Source organism: Arvicanthis niloticus, chromosome 22, assembly GCF_011762505.2.
Source record: "Arvicanthis niloticus isolate mArvNil1 chromosome 22, mArvNil1.pat.X, whole genome shotgun sequence".
Lineage (NCBI taxonomy): Eukaryota > Metazoa > Chordata > Mammalia > Rodentia > Muridae > Arvicanthis > Arvicanthis niloticus.
The window spans coordinates 30,032,840-30,050,881 of record NC_133429.1 but is presented as its reverse complement, the minus strand read 5'-3'; the positions used below and the strand labels follow the sequence as shown (position 1 = coordinate 30,050,881).

The 18,042-nt window shown below is 36.4% G+C and overlaps 1 protein-coding gene across 1 annotated transcript in view; it reads left to right on the top strand.

Moving 5' to 3' along the window:
• The window catches only part of Ptprq (protein tyrosine phosphatase receptor type Q), a 195,447-nt gene that overhangs the window by 28,254 nt on the left and 149,151 nt on the right, over positions 1-18,042 (top strand). Inside the window, exons 10-14 of the mRNA XM_076920158.1 lie at positions 8,237-8,417; positions 9,780-9,941; positions 10,044-10,223; positions 10,797-10,904; positions 11,101-11,382. Coding sequence (XP_076776273.1) covers positions 8,237-8,417; positions 9,780-9,941; positions 10,044-10,223; positions 10,797-10,904; positions 11,101-11,382 — 913 coding nt within the window. The remainder of the gene's footprint in view (positions 1-8,236; positions 8,418-9,779; positions 9,942-10,043; positions 10,224-10,796; positions 10,905-11,100; positions 11,383-18,042) is intronic.

The following is an 18,042-nucleotide window of genomic DNA, read 5'->3' as shown; positions in this document are numbered from 1 at the left end:
TTTGGTATCTGGTACCTGTCTAGAAAATTGTACATTTATTCTAGATTTTCCAATTTTGTTGAGTATAGGCCTTTGTAGTAGGATCTGATGATTTTTTTTTTTAATTTCCTCAATTTCTGTTGTTATGTCTCCCATTTCAGTTCTGATTTTATTAATTTGGATACTGTCTCTGTGCCCTTTGTTTAGTCTGGCTAAGGGTTTATCTATCTTGTTGATTTTCTCAAAGAACCAGCTCCTGGTTTTGTTGATATTTTGTATAGTTCTTTCTGTTTCTACTTGGTTGATTCCAGCTCTGAGTTTTATTATTTCCTGTCGTCTACTCCTCTTGGGCATATTTGCTTCTTTTTGTTTTAAAGCTTTCAGGTGTGCTGTCAAGTTGTTAATGTATGCTCTCTCCAGTTTCTTTTCGTAGGTATTTAGAGTTATGAGTTTTCCTCTTAGTACTGCTTTCATGGAGTCCCACAAGTTTTGGTATGATGTGTCCTCCTTTTTGTTAAATTCTAAAAAGTCTTTAATTTCTTTCTTTATTTCTTCCTTGACCAAGTCATCCTTGAATAGAGCATTGTTCAGTTTCCATGTGTATGTGGGCTTTCCATTGTTTTTGTCATTATTAAAGACCAGCCTTAGTCCATGGTGTTCTGATAGGATGCATGGGATTATTTCAGTCTTTTTGTATCTGTTGAGGCCTGTTTTGTGACCAATTATATGGTCTATTTTGGAGAAGGTACCATGAGGTGCTGAGAAAAAGGTATATTATTTTGTTTTAGGGTGAAATGTTCTATATATATCAGTTAAATCCATTTGGTTCATAACTTCTGTTAGTTTCATCGTGTCTCTGTTTAGTTTCTTTTCCCATGATTTGCCGATTGCTGAGAGTGGGGTGTTGAAATCCCCCACTATTATTGTGTGAGGTGTGATGTATGCTGTGAGTTTTAGCAAAGTTTCTTTTATGTATGTGGGTGCCCTTGCATTTGGGGCATAGATGTTCAGAATTGAGAGTTCATCTTGGTACATTTTTCCTTTGATGAGTATAAAGTGTCCTTCCTTATATTTTTTGATTATGTTTGGTTGAAAATTAATTTTATTTTATGTTAGAATTGCTACTGCAGCTTGTTTCTTGGGACCATTTGCTTGAAGATTGTTTTCCATCCTTTTACTCCGAGGTAGTGTCTGTCTTTGTCACAGAGGTGTGTTTCCTGTATGCAGCAACATTCTGCATCTTGTTTATGTATCCAGTCTGATAGTTTATGTCTTTTTATTGGAGAGTTGAGTCCATTGATATTAAGAGATATTATAGAAAAGTGATTGTTGATTCCTGTCACTTTTGTTATTGGAAGTAGAATTATGTTTGTGTAACTATCTTCTTTTGGGGTTGTTGGGAGATTACTTTCTTGTTTTTCTACGTTGTTATTTCCCTCTTTGTGTTGGAGTTTTCCATCCATTATCCTTTGAAGGGCTGTATTTGTGGGAAGATATTGTGTAAATTTGCTTTTGTCATGGAATATCTGAGTGTCTGCTCCTGCCACCAGGATCAGGAGAGGGGCAGAAGGGGAGTGGAATTCTGCAGGGGCAGGGTTTGGGTACCTGGAGGGGGGGTCCTGCGAGCTTCCTACTCCCAGCTGTCACTCTGGTGTGTAGGTGGTACACAACTGACCTTACCTGCCTCCCTGAGGACACTGGCCTCTCTGGGATGTCTCAGGATACAGCTTCCACAAGGGTGCAGACCCGCTGGCTGTCTGCTCCCGCCACCAGGATTCAGAGAGGGCTACTGTACAGCTTTAAATACCACTAGTTGCTTAATTCTTCATTGACTTTCATATACTGCAACTTTGCAATGTGTTAGATTTAAATGATTAAAGCTGTTAGTGATGGTCACAGCTGTATTTATAGAGACATTTCAGAAGCTCTTTTTTTTTTTTTCCAGCTCTCTTACACCTCATAGCACTTTCCTATGTAATTGTTGGTTAGTTTATTTCTTTCATTGATATCAGGTCTCCAAGTTACAGGTGTGTATCACCATATGCACTGAATAGAGCCCCTGTTAAAAAAATGATCTCACACTTTCAATCATTGGTTCCTCTTGGTAACCAGCCAATCATTGGTAATCATTGGTCGCATGTTTTCTAGGTTTTATTTCTGACATTGTGAATTTCTACCTAAGATGATTCTACGAGGGGGTCAAGTGTGTCTAAATTCCACCCCCTTAAAACGAAATAACAAAATCAAAGTTAACAAACCCTTCCCCCCAGTGAATAATAGAACATCAGGAAGCAAGGAGTTAAATTGGTATTCTAGCAATAGAGATGCAGGACTGAAATGATGCTGGATGCATATGCTATCTAGAAGAAAGTTGGCTAGGGCAATCAATAGTTTTCATGTGACAAGGATGCTGTTTAAAGGGAGGTTGACCGAGCTTGATTAAGCACCAAGCTATGGGCTGAGAATTACTTCATCTCTTGGGCTGATTTTTGTCTTGAAAATTGTTCGTTAAGAAGGATTCAGAAAACTTTAAACTGAGCACTTCTAACATATGTGTCTGATTTTTCTTTTAGGTTAATGGCACTATTGTTCTCTGTTCATGAAAGTTTGAAATACCGGGGTCTTCTTCAACTTACATTCTCTTTACTATCCAGTAGTCATATAGCCCAGCTGTTTCTACCTTTGGAGCAAGATGGTTGCATCTCTCTGTCTCAGTCCTGTGTCCCCACCTTCACTCAGTATTGCCGTCCCTTTTCTGAGTCTCTATTGCTGTCTCATGTTGGTTTTCCACTGTTGAGTGACTATTTGACACAAATTCAGCAGCTTTAAACAATGCATTCCTGTTATATCAAAGTTCCTGACAGCCAGAGTGCCCAACAGATTAATCAAGATTTCTGCTTCGGGTCTTCTAATGCTGCAGTCAAGGGGTTTACTGGGTTTTATCTGGAGATTGACTGAAGGAGAGGCTTGTTCAATTTTTTTGGCTGAGTTAGTTTTCTTTTGGCTGCAGAATAAGGGCCTTGGCTTCTCATTGGCTTTGTTTGTTTGTTTGTTTGTTTGTTTTGTTACTGCTGCCTTTTACTCCTAGAAGATATTATAGTTTCTTGCCTAGGTCCTGTTCAATCTGGCCTTTTACTTCATCAAACAAGCAAAGCAAGGTCTGTATAATGTCATGTGGTTACATCCCATCATCTTTGTAGCAGCAACAGGTGGTCACCAATCTCAAGATTGGGAAGAGATTATATGAAGCATGACAGCAGAGGGTAGATGATAAGGGGCCTGTGGAGAGGATTCTCACTGCAGATTCACGTATGCTCTGGTGCTTAGTATATTACTGAGTTTATGAACATAAACACAGGAGATTTGAGAGGCAAAGAGGAAGACGTGTATGCATCTAAGTCATCGAGCCACTCCCTATTGCAGGCAAAAGTGTCGAACACAGAATATAGGCACTTTATTCAGTGATTTTAGAAATAAACATAGAACTCAAACCAGAAGTGCTTAAAATGCTTAGGCATGAAGTCTGAAGAAGGGGAGGCAGGAAAAGGGCATTGATATTGTCACTATAATATTTTATTATTACCTTCACCCTACCATTTTCTCCTGCAGCTCATGGGGCACATATCATAATGGCGAAATTAGAAAGGAACAAAACTAAAGTATTCTGTGTTCTGACTCACTGGATCATCACTGTTACTGGAATGTTTTTCTACTGGACCTTTGTGATTTTCTTGTTTCTTATACATAGGGATTGTTAAAATAGTACAAAGTATCTTTAGGATACTAGGTTTGAGATTTAAACAAAGGTTAGAAAAATATCTTTGAAATCTGAATGCCAGAGCGGACGACATGTATTTCAACCTCTCCACGTGTATTTGAATTTCATCTATAGTGTTTTAGATCAACAATTGGAAATTTGGCCTCTAGTAAATACTTCAGCAACTGTGGTGATGGGGTATTGGCACCACAGAGGCAGCTGCTAGCCAATTCACTATAACACAGTGAACATTGTTCACTACAGGCATACCAATTTTGTTTGTTTCTAGCAACAATGGGAGGTTCTATGTAATATCTATATCTATATCTATATCTATATCTATATCTATATCTATATCTATATCTATATCTTTTATTCTGTTGGATTGAAGTATTTGCTTGATGATGTTTACTAGTCAGTCCTGCCCTCCTTTCTAGAGCAATAGTATTTATTATTGTGCTTCCTGGGGATTAGAAATCAGGAAAATCCAGTCTAGCCCACTCTGCTATCACCAGTTTCACTAGCCTGATCAAATGACAGGAGAAGAGAGCTAAAATTTGATCAGTGTGATCAAGAGATATCTCCTGGGCACAAGTGTTCAGCATCTCATTTTGCAATGATACATAAAGATTTAACTTTTTATTGTGGATGGACACAATTTTCTTAGGCAACACTCTCCCCCTTTCACTAGTTCTACTTTCCAGATCATCTTTGTCTAGTCCCTCTCCTGTGTTTATTTCATAGCATGGCAATGAGCCTTTAGCCAAACCGAGCACAATGTTCTGTATTGAGTTATTCTAGGAACATGCTGAGTATAACTAATTTCTCCACTAGTGTAAATTTTGTCCCTTTAACACAAAGATTAAAATTAATTTACTTTGGATACCATATTCTTATAGGACCGGTCTGAAGATCTCTAAACTCATCCCTCCATAAAATGATGTTTCCTTGAATGTCACACTTTGGTAAAGCCTGAGGCTTTTTTCCAGTTGGTTGTTAACATCACAGATTTCAAAGATTCAATCTGATGATATTTTTTTTTCACCCTACAGCTTTCTCAAGTATATCAGCCATTTTGCTTGGTGAACCAGAGGTGAGAGCCTAGTTAGTTGGTACTGAGGAGGCTGCATAGCTAAGACTACCTTAGCAAGCTTGAACACAGATGGAGCAAAACCTGATCAAAGCCTAAAGTATTCGTTAACCAAAATAATGTCTACAGTTAGCATCCTTTAGGTTGCTTTCTAACATGTTAACTCTAACTTTCGTTTTGCTCCTTTTATTCAATAGCAACACAGATGATATATTGAAATAGAAGAATCTCTTAAGAATAAGTCAGGCATTCCATTAATTCAATTCAGCAGAGCTCCAGTGAGTCTAAGTTGATAGAAATACCACTTGCTACAATGGAGGTTATTACATGTAAAATCAAGTTGGTTTATTCAGGTGGAGTGGGAATTTAACTCTGCAGACTCTCCAGTTCTTTCACATAAATTCCAAGGATTCCTCCCTAACATATGCTAGCCCTTTCATGTTGATGGATAGTGACATTCCCTAACTCTGTGGTTCTCAACTAAGGGCAATCTTTGCTTTTTAAATTTTAAATATAGGGTAACCTCCGAGGATATTGTCTTTGTAACAACTGGGAGTATATTTTTAGTGGGCATGAGCCAGGGATGCCGGCTAAACATCCATTAATGTATAGAGTAAGACTTGTAACAAAATTACCTAGAACTGAACATCTGTACTTTTAAGTCCAGTCATTTGCACTCAGGAGGCATCAAACTTGTCAGTGTTACAATGGGCTTTATTTTTCTACTCTTGTCCCCTTATTTCTACCTTTTTCCTTCCTCTCTCTTTTCATTCTTTTTCTTTTTTAAAGTCTAATTCCAACTAGTCATGTTTGTTTTGTCTTTTCTCTCTAGAAAAACCCAACATATAACCTAATGCCATTTTGAAAAAGCCAACATGTGAGAACTGTTCTAAGTATGGAATAATTAACGATAATCTATGACATTTCCGGTTGATAGGAAACCAGAGTTTCAATTCATTGCCCCGTTTAAGATAGGGTTTCTGATGAAAATTAGAATTGGGGTGAGATTCAGAGTCAAAAGCATGCAAGCCAACTCTTAGATCAAAATGGCATTTTGTCAACAGGTAGGCTCTCGTCTTGGTTCATTGATGGAATGCTACGGTCACCCTGCCATAATTTATTTGGCATGTGGTAGACTCTACTGAGAGATTTAATGCAAAATCAGAGTTGAAGGTGACATTCTTTGTACTACCCTGTGGTTCTGTCCATAGTGCTTTGTGACCTGTAGACTTTTCAAAGAGAATGCGATTGAGGGTGGGTGTGCCCATGTGGTGCCGACATAGCCTATTGGCTGGAATACCGAGTGTTTCTGAATTACGTGTTTGTGATTCATGTCTTCCTTCATGTCCTTGTGGAGTCAGGGCTCATATGAGCTGTAAGAAGACAGAAAATCTTCACTTTGTCCAGCTCCATGTTCTCTTTTCTAGGTTCTTTAACTAATATGAATGTCCTATGGGTGTCCTCTACTTTTCCCTAAACCATTTTTTTTTGTGGCCAAGATTAAAGATGATGATGATGAAGATGATGATAGTGGTAGTGATGGTGATGTTTGTGTATCTGCTATGAGTGAGTCTTCCAATCTATGTTCATGTGGAAGCTGATATCAAAGGTCAATATCTGGATGCCTTTCTCTTTCAAAGAGTCATCGCCTTAGTTTTGAGACTGGGTCTCTCCTTGAACCTGGACTCTCGATTTTGGCCACGCCAACTGATCACTAAATGTACTGCACCCCCCTGTCTCCTTAGTACTGTTTTGTTCTGCATGTGCATGTGTGAATGCATGCTCACATGTGTATGGGAGCATGTGTATGTCCACAAGCTTGTTGGGAGCGACCCAAGGTTGATGATAGCATCCCCTCAGACCCTATCTACCTTTTGTATTGAGGTAGGAGCTTTGAAATGATCCCAGAAAACTTCCTGTCTCAACCTTCTGAGCACTGAATTTGCAGTCAGGCTACCCTGCTGACTGTCACTTATGTACATGCTAAAGAGATCTGAACTCAGATCCTCATGGTTGTGCTATAAGCATTTCACTTTCTCAGTCATCTTCTTAGCTTCTTGGTGGTTTTATTTATTTTAGTAATGCTATTTGGAAGGCTGGAAGTTCTCTTAAATCATTTACCCATCTTTAATCTCTCAGAAAATTTGGCATTTAAATGATATAAATTAATTGAACTACTGCAAAAAATTTTTTACTTTCTGAATATTTTTCTTAAGCATCTACTATTACTATTACTTTTAAAAATACTGAATATATTAATGATAGCAAGGAAAAGAAAAACCAGTTTTGGCTCCAGCAGGAAAGACAACTCAAAGTGTGTGAGGTAAATAAGAGGCAGGTGTCCGAGTACATAGGAATAATCAGAGCGAAAACAATTAATTTGATATTAATTTTGAAAGCATAAGAGCATTTAATTGGTCACAAGCACAAGTGAGTCTGGAAGCAGAACTTAAAATCCTCACTAAAAAGATGTTTTATTTTTTCAATACTTTCTTTTAAAATAAAAGATAATTTTGGGAAATTTTGAAGAGTTATGGAAGTGGAGACAAGTACATGGTAAAACCCCATCAACACAACCTGGATTCAACAAGCATTATCATTATAAATTGTTCCCTCAGCTGGTTCTCATTGTTGCAGTCAACTATTTAAAAATGAACTCCAGACTGCCTATCACTCTTGCTCTTATATGCCTACCTAGCTGGAGTCTCTAAAAAAAAAACGGACATTTTTACCCATTACCCATGTAATCACCCCATGGCTACCACTAGGAAAATTATTGATATTGTCTTAACATCATCTAATCTACACCATAACCAAATGTTCCTGCTCATCTTTAATGCCTCAGTGGACCAGTGTGTTCAAATTAGAATCCAAAGCCCACATGTTTCTGTGATTCTTGAGCCTCTTGAGTCAATTCTTTTTGAATAGTGGTTAAAATTTTGGATAGTGGTTGAAATACGTAATGTTTCATACAGACATTTGACTAAAGCCTATTTCCTGTATTCTATTGTGGACTGTCATACTGGGTTGGGATCCACAAAGGAAAGTGTTTAGAGAAGGAAACAGAACTCATTTTTAATAACATGCTTAGAATATTTGTGGAATGAGAACTTAAAGTATTTCAGTTATGAAACCCTTGCATTAAAATATTTAATTATACCACAAAGAAAGTAATACACATCTGAAAACAATACCTCTTTTTCTCCAAAATAAAGTATCAATCTAATAAACACTAGAGTGCTTGTATTATATTACCATGGTGCAGGGTTTCAGGTGAGAACAAAACCTTGGAAAGTAAAGAACACAATAGTTATAGAAATGTTTTCTTTTAAAACTCAAAGTGACAAATTTTTAAGTCATGAAGAACTGATTGAGTTTCATTCTTGGTCAATATTGACTTTTAATTACAGTATCTAAACAACCCCATGTCTCCAGAAATAATGAGCCTAGTAGAGCCAATGATAGGATTCTATGAGGGTTCAGGAGAGATGTCTTCAGACCTGCACTCCCTGGCTTCGTTCATATACAACAGTCATCCACACAACGACTTTCCTGCCAGGACTAGAGCGGAAGACCAAAGTTCACCAGTTGGTAAGTAAAAATTTCATTGTTTCCAAAGCACGTTGAAAGCAATATCTAGCCTAGGTATGAACCCAAGCTGAGAGTTCAACCATGTTATTAATGGTCCACGGGCTAGAGTCAAATATTTCTTTTTTAACTGTCAGATACCCTCATGAAACAAATGGAAATGCCACACAGGCAGTGGCTGGCCCTTTCTAACCCATTTGACCTTCTTCCTAGAGAAAGTAGCACCCTAGAGTCTCTAGCCGAGCTGCATAGACAATCAGTTATTACAGTTGCCAAAGCAGGTGTGATGGGGAGGGATTAACATATCTTCGAATCGTTTACAGGCCTCACAGTCTCTGCAGCTTTTGACGAATAGGTTTTCGAATGTCACTAAAGGTAAATAGGTCAGAAAGTTACAACTCTAGCGCATGGTGCAATAAACAGGTGTAGGTGTCCCTGGTATGTGGTGATGTCATTAGTGCACACACTTGCTCTTCGGGGTCAGTGAATCTTATTGTTTCTAAAAGAAGAGTGTAATATAAGGCAAATTAAAAGTACATAGTTAGATGATGCAGGGTTCTAGTGTTTCTTTGGTTTTTATAAAATGTTAGGTAGGAATGGTATTTATTTCATGGCCTCTTCTAAGATCTGGTATTTGCCTCATTCCAAGAGTAAAATGTTATGCTCTCTTATTCATGGTAGACTTAGTAAAAGAAAATTACATTTCAGTCAACATATCTTTACTTCTCTTCTGCAAAGCCAACAGGGGCAGCACTAAAACTGAAAAGACCCACAGCTTCCCCCCTATCTATTTCAAATTTAGCTTAGTTTCCCATTAAAAATTCATAGGCAAATGTTATAAATAAACTAAGCATCTCAAACTTTTTTGTAGTCACACACATGTGTCAATTAAGTACTAAGCAAGAATGCTTGCTTTAAGCAATCGCTGAGACTAATAAATGCATAATAAATTTTGAGTCCAAATAAAATGCTCATTTCTTGAAGCATGCAATTAAAATTTAGTGTTGACTCATAATGTCTCCTTCTTATATTGTTGCCTAGTGTTTGCTTTTAGAAAAAGCAAAACAACAACAACAAAAACCCTCAGCCAGTCTTTCTTGGAATGTTATATTTTTCTCAAAACAGTGCTATCATGTAAAACATTGTATGAGAACATACAAAATAATATTTATGAGAGTGAGATGTTTATAGATACGGGAGTCTAGAATTCATAAAATATTCATATTTATTAGGAGTCATAGATCTACTATTTTGTATATGAGACTCTATGAAGATATTAATGAATTAATTGCTAGGTTTCATTGAGAAAAAATCATTTTGATGGTAGAACCAAATATCCCTTTTTCTCTCATTGGTTTCAAATAGTAACCACCAGGAATCAGTATATTACTGACATCACTGCTGAACAGCTGTCTTATGTTATCAGGCGGCTTGTACCGTTCACTGAGCACACAATTAGCGTATCTGCTTTCACCATGATGGGCGAAGGACCACCAACGGTTCTCACCGTTAGGACACGTGAGCAAGGTACAAATGCATTTCCTTTGAAACAATTGCTTGAAAATATTGTTTATGCGATTAATGATTTGGCTTCGTTATTCCTACTAATTGTTCATTCCTTTTTTCAAGTGCCAAGCTCCATCCAAACTATAAACTATAAAAATATTAGTTCTTCGTCTATTTTACTATATTGGGATCCTCCAGAATATCCCAATGGGAAAATCACTCATTATACAATCTATGCAATGGAATTGGATACAAACAGAGCCTTCCAGATGACTACTGTAGATAACAGCTTTCTCATCACAGGTAGAAGGAAACGTGTTTCTTTTTGCACTCCTATTCTTCTGGTGGAAAACGTGTACCCTATACACCCTTAATGCTACAGGACATATTCCAGATTTTATTGAAGTGTGCCACTTGAATATCTTAGGAATGTTTACTGCAATAACAACACAACATGTTTCTTTAACTATATCTTTTCATACAAATAAAAAAGGACATTATCAAAGGTTTTTACAGACATACACATGATGTAGGAAATATTGTATTATTGAGGACTTGAAGGAATGAACTCATTTGAAAAATCAGCTGAGACAATTCAATTGACAGGGTGTGTGTGCCAATTTTCCTTGCTGTGTGCCAAAATGTCTTTTTTTTTCCAGCTCTAGGTGACTGACTTAACATTACAGGAAAGATCACTGATATCATCTTTATGGAAAACCTTATAGTTCAAGGAATTTGGGAGACTAGAAGTACATGAGACCTGACATAGAGAGTAAATCCTTTTAATAAAGTATTTACATTAGCCCTACTGTAAATGTCACTAATGTAAGAATGTTATTTTTGAAGATTTTAAACACTCGTTCTGTTGTCTTTTAGGTTTGAAGAAATATACAAGATACAAAATGAGGGTTACTGCCTCAACTCATGTTGGGGAAAGTTCTCTGTCAGAAGAAAATGACATCTTTGTGAGAACTCCGGAAGACGGTAAGAATATAAAGTGTATTTATAATTTAAAAAGGAAGGAAGGAAGGGATGAAAAAAAGGAAAGAAGGAAGAAAAAAAGAAGGGAAGGAAAGAAAGGGCATCATTCTCTTACTGACTCTACCTCATGGCTGCTTCAGTGTCTAAAATAACAAACATGAAGGAGCACATGTTTTAAGTTTTGTTTTATTCTTTCCAGAGCCAGAATCATCGCCTCAAGATGTCAAAGTAACTGATGTGTCTCCAAGTGAACTGAGCTTGAAGTGGTCCCCACCTGAAAAACCTAATGGAATCATTATTGCCTATGAGGTGCTTTACCAAAATGCAGACACCTTGTTTGTAAAGAACACCTCAACCACAAACATAATTTTAAGTGACCTGAAACCTTACACACTCTATAATATTTCTATCCGGTCATATACCAGACTTGGCCATGGCAATCAGTCATCCTCATTACTCTCTATAAGGACTTCAGAGACTGGTAAGATTTTCTGTTTGTTTGTTTAATAATTCTTAATTATGTAGTAAACATAGCTGACAATTTCTTTGTTTGCATTTTTATAAGACAAAGAAAAACCTTCATTGTTATTTTTGGTGTAAAAGAAATTTATTCACATTATTTTCTGGAAAAATATATAAGAAGTAGGCTTAGTTGTTTAAAAATTTAAAAACTAATTTCCTGGATAAAGGATCTTTTAATAAAAATAAACGAGTTGTTCACATGAAAGGCCATTAAAAAATACGAAAGACTCATCCAATGTGTCTGCAGACTTTAACAGAGACACACTCAGAAGACTAGTTCAGCCTGGGTCTTGATGAGTGTAGAGTGGGCAGGAGGTTTCTGTAGAGCCTGTTGAATAGTCAGGTAGAGGTGTGGAGGAGGGATAATAGGAATAACACAAGCAAAAAAAAATCATTTGTATCTCAGTTTCAGTTGTGATTGAGCAATTAGCACAAGACAAATATTTTGTCTTTTTTGTTGTTGTTGTGATCAGAGCAATTATCACCATTAGGTTAAACCTTCAATGTATGCTAAGTAAGATCCAATTGTAAAGTTACTGTTTCATCTACACATTTAAGTGAGTAAGCTTAGACTGACTAGCTTCTGTCTGAACTCCATAGTGTTCTCATCATGGAAGTCACAAATAATCAAATATTGGCAAGCCCAGTTAGCTATCCAGATACGAATGTGAAGTTCTGTCCTCCACCTTGGAGAATCTTGAAATCTTGCAAGATAGTTTACTGCCACTGGGAGTAACCTGAGATTTTCACATTGATTTAATATAATGAGATGTCACAACATTACGGAAAGAGAATGATGGTCATAATTACAGCTGCAGTACAAAGAATGACAAAAAGAGTACTTTATAGCATCAAGGACTATTATACCCTTGAACTAAACTTAATTGATGTCAGATTACATATTGCCATGCTTGGTTGCTTTTATGAATATTAAACCTTAAGGCATATTTTCTTGGTAGGAAGATAATTGTTCTTTTGTGACTTGGTTTTATTTTACTTTACATTGGGCCAATTTTTTTTTTTTTTTTTTTTTTTCTTATGTTGTTGTTATTGTTGTTGTTGTTCTGGTTTGTTTTCGAATGCTTGTTGTGTGTCATAGTTTCGGTTCACGGCTTCTGTGTCAGTTATTGTCTTAATTATGGAGTAGAGTACAGCACTAAGTTATTGTTTTCCATCACGAATAACCGAGGCTTTGAGAGGGTCATTCATTCAGCAAACACTTACAATGTTGCAATACCTAGTTTACATATAGCAGTAGGGAAGGAAATGGTTTCCTTTCCCCCTAATGTTCAGAGTAATTGGTAGGAATGTAATTGCTGAGGGCTAGCCAGCTAGCTGGTGATAAAGCTGCAGTTGAAAGCAAGCCTGTTAGTCATAGAAAACCCACTTTGCTCTCAAAGCATATGCTGGGAAATTATAAAATGTAGTGAGGATCTTGAAGTTCATGGTGGTGGTTGGCGTAGCATGAAGAAGAAAATTATCATTTCACTCTATTGTGATTTTGACAAAGCAAAATGCTTATTAGATATTTTACGTCTTAAGTGATTATCGTATCAGTGATACCACATGTTAATATGAATTATTAAAAAAATTGTTTTCTAAAATATTGCACGCATGCAGTTTTACTTAGTATTGGAAAAAGTACATGAATTTCCATTCCATTATTTGTCTTATGACTTTAATTCTAAGGTAGGGATAGTGAATATGAGAATTTAACTTGAGTTGTAATTTAAAATGAGAATTTTAATTCTAGAAAAATATTTTTAAAAAAACAAGTTGAACTTTCTATACACAAGGCAAAGTAGGACTATTTTAATAAAAGAACCAATAAATCACAGTGGATAATGTAAAGCTAACGCTTGATGGCAGGTCTCCTGAGTCCCATTTCAGGGTTCATTTATTAGACTCCTGATCTAGCTATGAAATAACAATGTGGATGGGAAAACCTACCCCTGAGCTACCAGGCCCACCTGTTCTAGTGGGTCACACAGAGCTGGCTTGACAGCCTTCTAAGAAGCTGGAGGTCAGCTCATGGAGGATTGTGTTTAGTGCCCCAGAGGCCCACTCCCTTGAAGGAGTAGTTTCCACATCTCCTGCACATTTGCCACCTGTATAGAAAAAGACAGTGGGATACCAGAGAGATTCCCTAGCTCCTATTGAGCTACTAGCTTTATCTCCCTTGACAGAATAAGAAGGGCTTCAAAAGAATTCTAGGATATCATCTGAGGAAGAAGGAGCTCAAAATAGCAATCTATCTATTCTTAGGATTTAATAATCTTATTAAAATAATTTTTCTCGTGAAAAACCCATGTTTCACTTAGGGTTGTGTACTGTTGTTATGATAACTCTGGTGTAATAATGCTGATAATAAGAGAATAAATAATCGATTCATTGTCGAGTTTAGATCATTCAAGTTTATTCTTGGACATAATATGTGAAATTCAAACAGGGACGGATGATCAATACAAGGAGATTTTGTGCATGCAGGAATGAGTGTAGATGTGTGTAGGCTTGCTTTCATTATAGAATATGCAGTTTACAAATGAGGTTGGTATTCTTATGCTTAATCTATAGTAATTACCAACACAAGAAAAATCAATAAAACAAACCCTTTGGTGTCATAGACATCTTTCCTTACCACATATCTTTCTTTGGGGTAAGCCTTTAAGTAAACATTTTAAACTTTTCTGATTTGGTTAAATATAACTAATGAATATGACAGATTTATATCAAATTCTGCACAGAATACTGTGAATTTTATGTATGAATGAATAAATTCTTTAAATTTTTCTATGTATTTCCCAATTTTATATACCAAGCAAATTGTCTTAGGGTATTTTTTATTGCAACATTCTTTATTATAATCACAAATCAAATGATATCTCTTGTTGTTAGATTATTTCAACTGACAAATATCATTGTGCTATTATTATTGTTGGGAATACTCTGAATGCAAAAAAAAAAAAAAAAATTCTCAGCATGTCAGTATCCACTCTCAAAAATCAGTGAGTCACTTCTCTGCCTGACGACTCAGCTCTGGTTATCTCCTAAGGAAAAATGAATAAAATATGAAGACTCTCACACTGAGTTCAGGGATACATTTTTGTCTTTGTTACTGATGGTAGGCAAGGAATGCTGGAGGCCCACCTTTTCAAAGTGTCTTACAAAGTCTTAAGTTATACTTTGTTAAAATTTTATTTCCACAGCATTTTAAATAGTTTTCCCTACCCCTTATAATTAGAGAATTTTCTTTCCTTCTTAAAAGGGAAGGAGGAGTGATATAATTATATTATAATTAAAATTATTACTTTAAAAAGAGTGATATTTTAGTTAAAATATAATTACATAGACTCAACAAATATGGTTATTGATTGGTTGTGGTTTTCTCTAATGGTCTCGATCTGTTGTGAAGAGATGTTCCTTTGATGAGTGGTCAAGATTACTCTTACTCATGGGTTAAGGACCAGTGTTTATGGATTTTTGTTTTATGTTTAGGGATAATGTTGGTTCAGTAAATGAGCTTTGTTTTTTTAAAATGTTTTTCTCCAAAAGCCATACCTTCACTAGCTTTGAATAATTAGCCAGTTTTCAAGTACCAAGCATGATCTCCATCTTTTAAGTTTTTTGAGGTTGTAATTTAATATCATGACTCCCTTCTCTTTCTTCCCTTAAAACTCTTCCATAAGCCCTCCACCTCTCCTTGAAATCCATGGCCTCTTTTCTTACTAGGTGTTACTGCATGTGTGTGTTTAGGGATAAATAGATAGATAGAGGTAGAGATAGATGATAAATAGATAGGTAGGTAAGTAGTAGGTAGGTAGGTAGGTAGATAGATAGATAAATAGACATATGATGGATAGATATAAACAGATATAGATAATAGGTATAGATGACAGATAAATAGATATGTAAAATAGATATATAAATATCAGATGACCAATACAGATGATAGATAAATGATAGCTAGATTGTACACACACACACACACACACACACACACACACACACACACACACAGGGGGGATCTATACATAGATATGTATACCACCCACACACATTTATTTCTAAACACAGCAGTTTAGTCTATATAATATTACAGTTGAGTATGTTTTCAGGTTTGACTCTTTGGCAATGGGCAAACAACTGGAATTTTCTTTCCTCTCTTGCTCCCAGATTTTGTCAGTTGCTATAGTTCTTTTTGTAGTGTTAAGGAAGGTCCAATAGAGTTTTTTCTTTCCCAGATTGGACTGTTCATTGGTATTATTCTTGTTCAGCTCCCATTAGGTGGTTGTATTGGGTGGAACTTCTATTATTACAGAGAGTTCCAATCTCACAGCAAAGTACTGAGCTCTCTGGCTCTTAGAATCTTTCTCTCCTCTCTTCCACATGTTCTCTGAGCCTAGGAGTTGGTTCTGTTTTGTGGATTTGGAACTGGATGCCACAACTCTGCAGTTTGATTGTTGTTTTCTCTAGTGGTCTCCATCTGTTGCAAGGGAAAGTTTTCTTGGTGATAGTGGAGACTAAACTTATCTGCAAGTATAAAACCAAATGTTCTTAGGCTTACTTGGTGAATACTAGTAAGAGGTGAGAAAGTATTGTAGGAGCCAGATGGGTGGTCAATAACTCCACAAAGAAAATCCCCAGAATCAACTAACCTGGACTCATGGGGGCTCACTGAGCCTGAACAGACATTTAGGAAACCTGAATGGGTCTAACCTAGGCCCTTTGTATATTTATTATAATTGTGTAGCTTGGTGCTTTTGTTGCACGCCTAATAGAGAGAGCAGGGACTGTTTCTGATACTTTTGCCTGGTTTGGGGTCTCTTGTCCTCCTACTGGGCTGCCTCATCTAGCCTTAATTTGAGGGGAGGTGCCTAGTCTTATTGCAACTTGATATGCCATGTTTGCTTGATATCCCAGGGAAGCCTGACTTTTTTTTTTTTTTTTTTTTTTTTTTTTTTTTTTTTTTTTTTTTTAAGGGAAATGGAGGAGTGGATGAATAAAAAAGAGGTGGGGATCACCAGGAGGCAAGGGACAGGAAGGGACTGGGAAGAGAAGAGGAAGGGGAAACTGCAATCAGAATGTAATATATGAGAGAATAAATTAATACAAATATTTTAAAGTAGGAAGAAAATGTTTATATGTTATTGGTAGGGATTATACTTGTTTAGAAAATTAGTGGTTGTAGCTTCTCCTCTTAAAGCATGACTTTTCTAGCAGAGTGGGTTGCTAGGTTTCTACTACCAAGCATGGTATCCTTCCTGTTGAACAGGTCTTAAGTCTATTTAGGGAGTTGTTGGTTACCACCAAGATGTTTGTGACACTACTGTACCTGTCAGGTTATTGCCAGGTTGGTTATTGATATGGTTCATAGGCATCATGGTTAGGTAAGACTCCTGGTTGCTTCTTACCCTTGCATTGTGGCTTCTGGGGACCAGTCTTAATAAATACATCTACAAGACATTCTCATATCTAAGGCTCAGAGAATATTGTTGAAGAGGAGGCAGAAATATTTTAAGAGCCAGAGGACCGGGGAGTTTACTGTGAGATTGTATTTCCTGGTAATAGCAGAAATTACACCCATAAAGTCTCATTAACGTGACTGGCCAAACATGAACCTGCCAAACTGTATAGAGAGAGCTCATAGGTGTTAATGAAGAAAGCCTCAACCCTACCTAAAGATCTGTAGAAAACAGAGGAAAGATGGGAACAGAAAAGGTATACTTCTGTAGGAAAAAGAACACTAATTGGTTGTCTAGTGTAAAATGGTCATCCCTTAAAACACATATACATGTCAAATTATATGAACTGAACAGGATGGATATCTCTATTTCTCTATCTATCTATCTATCTATCTATCTATCTATCTATCTATCTATCACAAATCTGTATTAAGAAAAATACCCATATTTTTACATTTTTAAATTTTCAGTATTGTTTTAAAAATATCTTCTTTTAATTCTGTGGATTTTCTCGGTGTCTGTTTATATTACCTCTTATATTTCTGATTTTGTTAATATATATCTAATTTTGTTGATCTATGATACACACACACACACAAATATACATATTCATGTGATAACAGTTAGTGAGAAAAAAGACCATGGATTTGGAGGAGAGTGGGAGGGAATATATGGGAGTGCTAAGAAGTAGGAAAAGGAAGGGAGCTATGTAATTAAGTTATAGTCTAAAAAAGAAAAAAATATGTAATTGCATCATTTCTCCCCTTTCCTTTACTACCTGCAAACAGTCCCATTTCATCTCCCTCCTACTCAAACCATGGACCCCTGCATTACTCACCTCAAACTCATAGCTTTTGCCCTTTGATTATTATTGCTTTACACACACACACACACACACACACACACACACACACACACACACACCATAAATATATAAATATAACCTGTTGAGTTTGTTTAGTGCTGCTTGTATATATGTGATTTCAAAGATGACCACTTGATTTTGGAAAATCAATTAGGGTACCCAGGCCTAAGGAAGACTAATTCTCCCTCTCGCTGCAGTCATTGTTAAATATTCCCTGGTGGAAGTTTAAGGATCACTTATGTATGCTCTCATATCATCTGAAAGTAATGATACTTTCACATCCTCATTTCCA